The sequence below is a fragment of the Cebus imitator genome, unplaced genomic scaffold (assembly GCF_001604975.1).
Source record: "Cebus imitator isolate Cc_AM_T3 unplaced genomic scaffold, Cebus_imitator-1.0 Scaffold51, whole genome shotgun sequence".
Taxonomy (NCBI): domain Eukaryota; kingdom Metazoa; phylum Chordata; class Mammalia; order Primates; family Cebidae; genus Cebus; species Cebus imitator.
Genome location: NW_016107366.1, coordinates 505,480 through 515,627, shown reverse-complemented (window position 1 = coordinate 515,627; position 10,148 = coordinate 505,480). Strand labels below are relative to the sequence as shown.

General features: G+C 35.6%; 1 protein-coding gene and 1 pseudogene across 1 annotated transcript in view; one reads left to right on the top strand and one right to left on the bottom strand.

Moving 5' to 3' along the window:
* The window catches only part of LOC108303782, a 12,258-nt pseudogene extending 11,727 nt beyond the window's left edge, over positions 1 to 531 (bottom strand).
* Positions 1 to 10,148, top strand: part of TMEM38B (transmembrane protein 38B) — a 59,149-nt gene that overhangs the window by 20,857 nt on the left and 28,144 nt on the right. Inside the window, exons 3-4 of the mRNA XM_017527738.2 lie at positions 901 to 1,085; positions 1,899 to 1,986. Of these exons, the coding sequence (XP_017383227.1) occupies positions 901 to 1,085; positions 1,899 to 1,986 (273 nt within the window). The remainder of the gene's footprint in view (positions 1 to 900; positions 1,086 to 1,898; positions 1,987 to 10,148) is intronic.

The window sequence follows — 10,148 nt, the reverse complement described above, 5'->3', positions numbered from 1 at the left end:
ACCCGCCTCGGCCTCTCAAAGTGCTGGGATTACAGGCTTGAGCCACCGTGCCCGGCCAAGAGATATATTCTTTCATGCCATGAGTTTTATATCACCCCATTAGAAAGAAGATATGTTCTACTTTAAGCACAAAATTGTCTGCCAGAGTATTTTGGGAATGGAACAAAAAAAGCAGTATGTTTTCCAGTAGATCTTACTGCTAGTGTTTGAACAGATGCTTAAAACAAATTAAGTTTAAAAAAATAATTTACCAGAGATGGGATGAATTATTTTTAATCACAATTTAATTTGGTTAAAACTTAAACTTAGTGAACTAAATTAAAGAACAAGCTTCAAATTCTTTCAGCTGTATGGAAATATATTTTTTCATAATACGGATCTGCCTCCTTATGAGCCGTCATATATCTTTGTATAGATTGCAGTTTATGAGCTGCACAATGGGGCACAGGTGAATATGTTAGTTGGGGTTGAATTGTAGTCCTTGCTGTTACCAAAGGGCCTTTCTCTAATTTTCCCAGAGGACAAAGACATTGTGTAGGAGTCCCTATCCTTGGAATGATTATACATTTGTTTGGTTACTGGATTCAGCATTTAACTTCTAGAATGATATAGGCACAAATTAAGAACTCACTAAATATTTCATATATCTATAAAGTATTCAGAAGTCCAAAATTCACATTCTCCTCTGATCATGACTTTTTGGCAAATGACATATGTTTCATGTGATTTGAAAAACTAACTCCCTACCCAAGCAGTGGTTTTATTAAATTCAAGTTAAATGTTTATATGGAAAGTTCCATTTGTTGTGTTTTGCCAAATTGTTATTGCTGTTAGATTGGATTGTAATTTCTGTTCTTCTGACTCCATTCATATATTAAAATGTTCACATTTTATTTTCAGGTATATTACATTTTTTTGTCCACATGACCTAGTTTCCCAGGGGTATTCACATCTACCTGTTCAACTACTGGCTTCAGGAATGAAGGAGGTGACCAGAACTTGGAAAATAGTTAGTGGAGTCACACATGCTAATAGCTATTACAAAAATGGCTGGATAGTCATGATAGCTATTGGATGGGCCCGAGGTAATATTAACAATATGTGTTCATAAATACTCTCTTATTGGTATATTATTAATAACATTACTGAACAGTTCTCTAGTTACATAAATAATATTTTAATAACAGACTTCTGGAAAGTAAAAACCTTGTTTCTATTGGCTAGTAAAGTTAATTCAAAACTAGTACTAGTCATAAGCCATTATTTTGAGCCTGTCTTATAATAGAAAATTTTTATAATTGGTTGGATTAAGATCCCCAGAACCAGAAAGATTTATAGTTAATTAAGATATAGTGCCACTGTAAATAAATAAGTTTACATAAGAAATTATGTGGCACATGTGAATAAAAAATACTGCTCTTTTCTGTGTTTTTTTTTTTTCTTTCAGAATTATGAGAAATAGTAAATATGATTGACTATGGGTCAATCACTGAACTTTGCATCACTTGCCTTTTTGTTTTGTATGTAGGAATTTAACAAATTTCTCTAACCCCCTTTTACAATATACTGCACCTAAAACCAGTCATATCAGGAAAGGAAATGATAAAGCAGAAGATTTTATTTTTCAGTTCTAAAATGAACCTCTAGCCATACCTTTGTGCCTGAGGTCCCAATTTTAACCTTAATTAGAGTACAATAGACAGTTGCCATGCTGGTGAAAGAGAGGAATTGCAGTTGTTTTAGTACCCTAAATATACGAGGCAGCTTTCTTCTGCTTCCCAAGAATTATATTTTGGAAATCCTCTTGGAATTTTTTATCAGGTGATAGAATTATGGTTCTTTTTAAATATTTTTTTCAAGAAAATTTGGCTATTTTTGTTTTATTTTTGTATTTTTAGGTGCAGGTGGTGCCATTATAACGAATTTTGAGAGGTTGGTAAAAGGAGATTGGAAACCAGAAGGTGATGAATGGCTGAAGATGTCATAGTAAGTTGATATAAATTATACTGAGACCTACATGTTTATCCTTAGATCTTACCAACTTTCTTTTTAAGAACATTTTGGGGACTTTAAATGTGGATGGAATATAGCTGAAAAAATAAATAGTAATGATAATGGGAAGAGAACTAGCAAATTTTATTCTTTTAAAAAGTCTGCTCTCTCAAATGTAGTTTAAAACATATGTTTTCCTTCTCTGTGGGTTTCTCTCCTTAGAAAACAAAACCAAACAAAGACCTCTAGATTACAGTAGACTTGTGGGTAGAGTATATATTTATGAAGTGAAAACTACATCGGAATAGACATCTCTGGATGGAAACGAATTGGTGATATAGGCTCTTGGCTTTTTCATTAATGACTGTGACATCCAGATTTCAGTTTATATACATAGTTTTGATAGTAAAATGTCAAGTTTATGGGAACAAATCAATACATTATCATAAAGTCCTTTGAGTTGCTTTAAAAAAATGAGAGTTGCGCTTAATTACAGATAAAAATAAGAGAACGATTAGAGAAATAACCCATTGTGTGATGCAGACTGCCTTTTGCATCTATTTAAGAAAATCTGTTCTCTGAAGACACTGACTCATTCTTATTTATTAATTTTTTTAAGAGACAGATTCTCTTTCTTGTCACCCAGGCTGGAGTGCAATGGTGTAGTCAGAGCTCACTGTAGCCTACTTCTTGGGCTCAAGCGATCCTTCCACTTCAGCCTCTCTCATATTAATGGTTGGTACTGCAGGTGTGTGCTATCATGCCTGGCTAATTTTTGTATTTTTTTTTTTTTTTTTGAGACAGGGTCTTGTTCTGTCACCCAGGCTAGAATACAGTGGTGCGTTGGGCTCAAGTGACCCTTCCATCTCAACCTCCTGAGTAGTTAGGACTACAGGCATCTGCCACTGTGCCCTGTTAATTTTTAAAATTTTTTGTAGAGACAGGGTCTCATCTCACTATGTTGCCTAGGCTGGTCTTGAACTTCTGGGCTCAAGCAGTCCTTGTACCTTGGTCTCCAGAAGTGCTGGGATTACAGATGTGAACCACCACACCCAGCCAGTATTTTTATTTTTGTAGAGATGGGATCTTGCTATGTTGCCCAGGCTGGTCTTAATTTTTGCCTCAAGTGATCTTTCTTCCTTGGTCTCCTAAGGGGCAGGGATTACATAATGAGCCACTGTGCTTGGCTGGACTCAATCTGTTTTTTTTTTTGAGATGGAGTTTCGCCCTTGTCATCCAGGCTGGAATGCAATGGCATGGTCTCGGCTCACTGCAGCCTCCGCCTGCCAGGTTCAAGCAGTTCTTCTGACTCAGCCTCCCGAGTAGCAGAGATTACAGGTGCCTGTCACTACGCCTGGCTAATTTTTTTATTTTTAGAGGTGTGGAGTTTCACCATGTTGGCCAGGCTGGTCTCAAACTCCTGACCTCAGGTGATCCACACGCCTTGGCCTTCATAGTGCTGGGATTGCAGTCATGAGCCACTGCGCCTGACCAAGACTCAGTCTTAAAAAAGTCACAGATATATTTCTGATACACTTAAAAATGAAGAAGAGAAATATAGCTACTGTTCTCATAATTCAAGAAGGAAAAGACTTAGAGAATGTTGGCTATAATAAGCAAGATGAGGAAAGACTTAATATAAAAATAAGCTCACTTTCTAATTTAAATTGGTTCAAAAATAGATTATATATGGATTAAAAATGAAGGTTGAGGCTGGGCGAGGTGGCTCATGCCTGTAATCCTAGCGCTTTAGGAGGCCGAGGCGGGCAGATTGCCTGAGCTCAGAAGTTCAAGACCAGCCTGGGCAACATGGTGAAACCCCATCTGTATTAAAAATGCAAAAACTAGCTGGACATGATGGTACATACCTACCGTATAATCCCAGCTACTTGAGAGGCTGAGGCACAAGAATCACTTGAACCTGGGAGGCAGAGGTTGGTGTGAACTGAGATCACACCACTGCACTCCAACCTGGGTGACAGAGCCAGACTCTTGTCTCAAAAAAAAAAAAAAAAAAAAAAAAAAAAAAAAAAAAAAAAAAAAAAAAAAAAGAAGGTTGTGAAAGGCAGTATGAGTGACGAAGTACATTTGCGTGAACTAACAAATTCCAGGATATTGGAAAGTACCCCTTTAAGAATGAAGTAGTTAGAAATAGAACAAAGGAGGCTTTGATTAAAGATAAGTTATAAATAAGATATTCATGATATTCAGGGGGGATTTTTCTCATTTTGAGTATATGCCTTGAAACACCTTCCATGAAACATTTTTTTTTTACTTTTATAGCTAAAATCAAATTATGTTTCTACTTTGTTCAAGACCTTGCATTGACTCCTCGAAATGGTCTATAAGGCCCTCCAAGGTGTGCCTTTCCTCCTTTCCAGATTGCTTTGATTTCATCTCTTGCTATTATCTCCCTTGCTCATTCTATGCTTGAGCAAGTCAAGTATGGTCTGGTTTAACACTAGCTTTTATCACTACCTGGAATGATTTTTCTTAGGTGGCTAACTACTTTGCTCAAAGTATTTTCTCAATGTTTCCTTCTCCTGAGGACTACCTTGCTTAAAATTGCAACACCTCCTTCTTTACTTTTTTCTACAACATTTATCACCTTCTAACATGTTTTATAATTTACTTGATCATTATGTTTATTCCCCCTCCCCTTGGCTTTTCTTCCCACCCTTCAAAGTATATAAAATGCCAGAGATTTTTGTCTTGTTTGAGTGCTCTTGTGTCCCAAGCACCTAGCACATAATAGATAAAACATACTAGATGACTGTATGAATTTTCAACAGCTGGGTCAAGTGAGATTGATCATTGATTCATTATGATGGTTTGTGTTTATGTATATAGTCATGTGTTGCTTAACGATGGGGATATGTTCTAAGAAATGTGTCATTTCATCATTGTATGAATGTTATCAAGTGCACTTGCACAAATCTAGATGATATAGCATACTACACACCTAGGCTATATGGTATAGCCTATTTCTCCTAGGCTGCAAATCTTTACAACATGTTACTGTAGTGAATGTTGTAGGCAATTTTAACGTAATGGTAGGTATTTGTATATCTAAACACATCTAAACAGAAAAGGTATGATAAAAATATGGTATGAAAGATAAAAAATGGTATACCTGTATGAGGTACTTACCAAGAATGAAGGGGGCAGGACTGGAAGTTGCTCTCTGTGAGGCATTCAGCAAGTGGTAAGTGAAGACCTAAGACATTACTGTATACTACTGTAGACTTTATAAACACTGTACACTTAGGCAATACTAAATTTATAGAAAAATTTTTTCTTTAATAATAAATTAACCTTAGCTTACTGTAACTTTTAAAAAAAATTCTCTTTACTTATTTTTAAAATTTTTTATTTTTACTTATTTTGGATACATATAGTACATATTTATGGGGTACATGTGATATTTTGAACCAGGCGTACAATGTGTAATGACATCAAGGTAATTGGGATATCTATCACATCAAGCATTTATCATTTCTTTCTATTAGGAACATTCTAATTCCACACTTGGTTTTTTTGAAACGTTCATTAAATTATTGTTAACTATAGTCTCCCTTTTGTGCCACCAAATACTAGATTTTATTCCTTCTAACTGTAATATTTTTACTTGATAAACTTAAAATTTTTAAAAACTCTTTGAAGCTTTTGTAGTAACACTTACCTTAAACACAAATGCATTATACAGTTGTACAAAAATTTTTCTTTCTTTGTATTCTTATTCTATGAGTGTTTTTCTATTTTTAAGATTTGTTGTTTTTTACTTTTTAAACTTTTTTTTGTTAAAAATGAAGACACAAACACACACATTAGCCTAGGCCTACACAGGGTCAGGATCTTCAATATCATCATCTTCCACCTCCACATCTTGTCCCACTTAAAGGTCTTAGAGGCAGTAGCACACATGGAGCTTTCATCTCTTATAATAACAATGCCTTCTTCTGGATTATTTCCTGAAGGATCTGACTGAGGCTGCTTTATGGTTCACTTTTTAAAAAAAAAAAAAAAATAGAAAGAGGCTAGGTGCAGTGGCTCATTTTGGCAATGCTATTACTATAGGAGACTGAGGCAGGCAGGTGGCTTGAGCCCCGAAGTTCAAGACCAGCCTGGGCAACATGATGAAATCCTGTCTCTACAAAAAATTACGAAAAACATGAGCTGGGTGTGGTGGCAGTGTAGTCCCAGCTACTCGGGAGGCTGAGGTGGGAGGATTACCTGAGTCTGGGAGGTTACAGGGAGCTGTGATCAAGCTACTCTACTCTAGCCTGGGCTCTGAAGGTGAGACCCTGTCTCAAAAAAAAAGAAAAAGTACAGTGTATAAACCAGTAACGTAGTTACTTATGATCATTATCAAGTATTATGTACTCAAACAAAGCTGGAGACATCATGTTGCCAGACTTCAAACTATACTATAAGACTAAAGTAATCAAAACAGCCTGGTACAAAAACAGACTCACAGACCAGGGGAACAGAATAGAGAACACAGAAATAAAACCTGCACATCTGCAATGATCTCATCTTCAACAAAAGCTGCACAGTAAGCAGTGGGAAAGGCACTATTAATTCAATAAGTGGTGCTTGGATAACTGTCTAGCCATATGCAGAAGATTGAAAATGGACCCGTGTCTCTTACTATATATGAAAATTAACTCAAGATAGATTAAAGATTTAAATGTAAGATCTCGAACTATAAAAATCCTCAAAGAAAACCTAGGAAATACCCTTTTTGACATAGGCTTTGGCAAATAATTTATGGCTAAGTCCCCCAAAGCAATTGCAACAAAACCAAAAATTGACAAGTGGGAATTTATTAAAGAGCTTCTGCACAGCAAAAGAAATGACCAACAGACACATCCTGAGAGGGAACTGAAAAAAAAAAAAAAAAAAAAAAAAAAAAAAAAACATTACCAAGAGTAGACAGGCTACAGAACAGGAGAAAATACTTACAAACTATGCTTCTGGCAAAGGTCTAATATCCAGAATAAGTTCCCCTGTAGGGAACTTAACCAGCAAACACCAAAAAAATCCAATTAAAATTGGGAAAATAACATGAACAGACACTTCTCAAAAGAAAACATACAAGTGACCAACAAACATGACAAAGTGCTCAACATCACTAATCATGAGATAAATGCAAATCAAAACCACAATGAGATACCCTCTCATGTCAGTTATTAAAAAGTCAAACAATAGAAGTTGGTGAGGCTGCAGAGACAAAGGAATGCTTACACACTGTTGGTGGGAATGCAAGCTAATTCAGCCACTGTGGAAGGCAGTTGGGAGATTTCTCAAAGAACTTAAAATGGAACTACCATTCAACCCAGAAATCCCACTGATGAATGTATACCCAAAGGAAAATAAGTCATTCTCCCAAAAAGACACATGTCCCTGTATGTTCACTGCAGCACTGTTCACAATAGCAAGGACATGGAAGTAACCTAAGTGCCCACGAGCAGTGAATTGGATAAAGAATATGTGGTACATATACACCATGGAATACTGTACAGTATAAAAAAGAACAAAATCATGTCCTTTGTAGCAACATGAATGGAGTAGAGGCCATTATCCTAAGTGTCATAACAACAAGAACAGAAAACCGAGTACAGCATGTTCTCACAAGTGGGAGCTTAACACTGAATATACATGAACATAAAGATGGGAACAATAGACAATGGGGATCACTGGATGGGGGAGAGAGGAAGATGGGCATGGCCTGAACAACCGCAAGTTGGAAACTATGCTTATTGCCTGAGTGATGGGATCGTTGGAACCCTAGGCCTCAGCATCATGCAGTTTACCCTTGTAACAAACCTGTGCATGTATCCTTTAGTCTATAATAAAAGTTAAAAATATAGTATTATATACTGTACATAATTGTATATGCTAGATTTGTATATGGCTAGCAGTGCGGTAGAATTGTTAACACCAACATCGCTACAAACACATAACTAATTATGCTTCAATGTTACAGCTGCTACATCATTAGTCAATAGGGTTTTTTAGCTCTATTACAATTTTATGCGACCACCTTCAAATATGCCATCCCTCATTGACCCAAACATTGTTATGCAGCATGTGACTGTGTGTCTGTGTGTGTCTGTAAAAGTTCACATATCTACCACCAAATACTTTTGCATTCCTATGACATTTTTTCATGTATCCATTCAGTGCATATTTGTTGAATGCTTACTGTAGGTAAGGAACTTGGTAGAGCACAATATACTCCAAAGTAAAGTCTTCGGAATAGTGTATAAAATCAGTGTTAATGGAAATAAGTGAAATTGAAATTGGCTTTTTTTGAGACAGGGTCTCTCTGTCACCTAGGCTCGAGTGCAGTCATGCTGTTATGGCTCACTGGAACCTTGACTTCCCAGGTTTAAGCAGTCCTCCCTAGTAGCTGGGACTGCAGGCACATGCCACCATACCTGGCTAATTTGAAAAGTTTTTTTTTTTTTTTTTCTTTAATGGACGGGGTCTCCCTATGTTGTCCAGGCTGTGAAATTGAAACTGGAATCCTAAGCTGTTTTTTTGAGCCAGGTGCTGTATGCCAGGTGTAGGTACTTTAAAAAATATGTGCTATCACTAAGCCTCACAACAAACCTGAGAAGTAGGTATTATTTTCTAGTTCACAGGTTAGAAAATCAAGGCTTAGAGAAGTTAAAAGATTTGGTTAGGCTGGGCACAGTGGCTGATGCCTGTAATCCCAGCACTTTGGGAGGCTGAGGCGGGCAGATCACTTGAGGCCAGGAGTTTGGGAGCAGCCTGGCCAACATGGTGAAACCTTGTCTCTACTAAAAAAATAAAAATTAATGAATCTATTTCTGGCCTCTGTATCCTTTTTCATTGATCTAAAAGCCCATCCAAATGCCAATACATACTTTTGATTACTGTAACCTTATAGTAGTGAGAGTCTCCCAGTTTTTTATTTTCATTTGTTTTTTAAATTGGTTTGGCTATTCCAGGTTCTTTGCATTTGCATACAGATTTTGAAATCAGCTTATAAATTTCTATAAAAAGTCAACTGCAGTTTTATTGTGATTGTACTTTATCTAGATATCACTTTGGGAAAAAGTGAGATATTAGTCATGTAAAAACTTCTGATATTATGAGCATCGTATATATCTTAATTTTATCTAGGTTTTAAAAAATATTTTGTAGTTTTCAGTATAGAGGCTTTGCGTGTCTTGTTAAATTTATTCATAAGTATTTTACATATTTTGACATAAATGGAATTAAAACATTTATCTCCCAATTGCTACTAATATACAGGAATACAATTTACTTATATATACTTTAACTTTGTATTACTTATTAGTTCGAGCAGTTTTTGTAGCTTCTTTTAAGATTTGTATTAATATCGTGTGCAAACAGAGACAGTTTTATTTCTTCCCTTTATGCTTTCCTCCCCCTACCCCTTTTTTTGCTTTCTTGCAATGGCTAGCACTGGCACATTATTGAATAGAAGTAAGAGCAGATAAGGCCTTGTCAGATAAGGCCTTGTCTTGTTCTGTTGATCACTAATAGTCAAAGACATACTGTATATAATTTTAATGCATTTAAATTTGTTAGGATTTGTTTTACAGCCCAGCATATGGTTTATCTTGGTGAATATACCATGTGCACTTGAAAAGAATGTATATTCTTGATGGTGTTGTCCATATCATCTGTGTTCTCTCCTGATCTTTTTTCTTTAGTTTAGTTCTATCAGAGAGGAATACTAAAATCTTCAACTATGATTCTGGAATTGTCTATTTTTAAAATTTTGTTTCATGTATTTTAAAGCATTCATATTTATGATATATCTTTTTGATGAATTGATTCTTTTATTGTTATGAAATATCCTTTATCTCTGTGATATTCTTTGCTTTGAAGCTTTGAAACTTTCTTGTGCTTACTATTTACATAGTATAGTAAGTCCTCACTGACTGTTGTTTGTAGTTTCTTGGAAACTGCCAATTTAAGTGAAACTATATACTGTATGTGATAGGAAGTTAACTCTTGTATATATCAACTAACCTATTCTAAAATTGGCTTTGTTATACTGTGCATTGTTTAAAGTTGCAATTACTAAGAACCTATCAATGATATTAATTGAGGACTTAGTTGTATATCTTTTATTCAGCATGTAGTTAGATCTT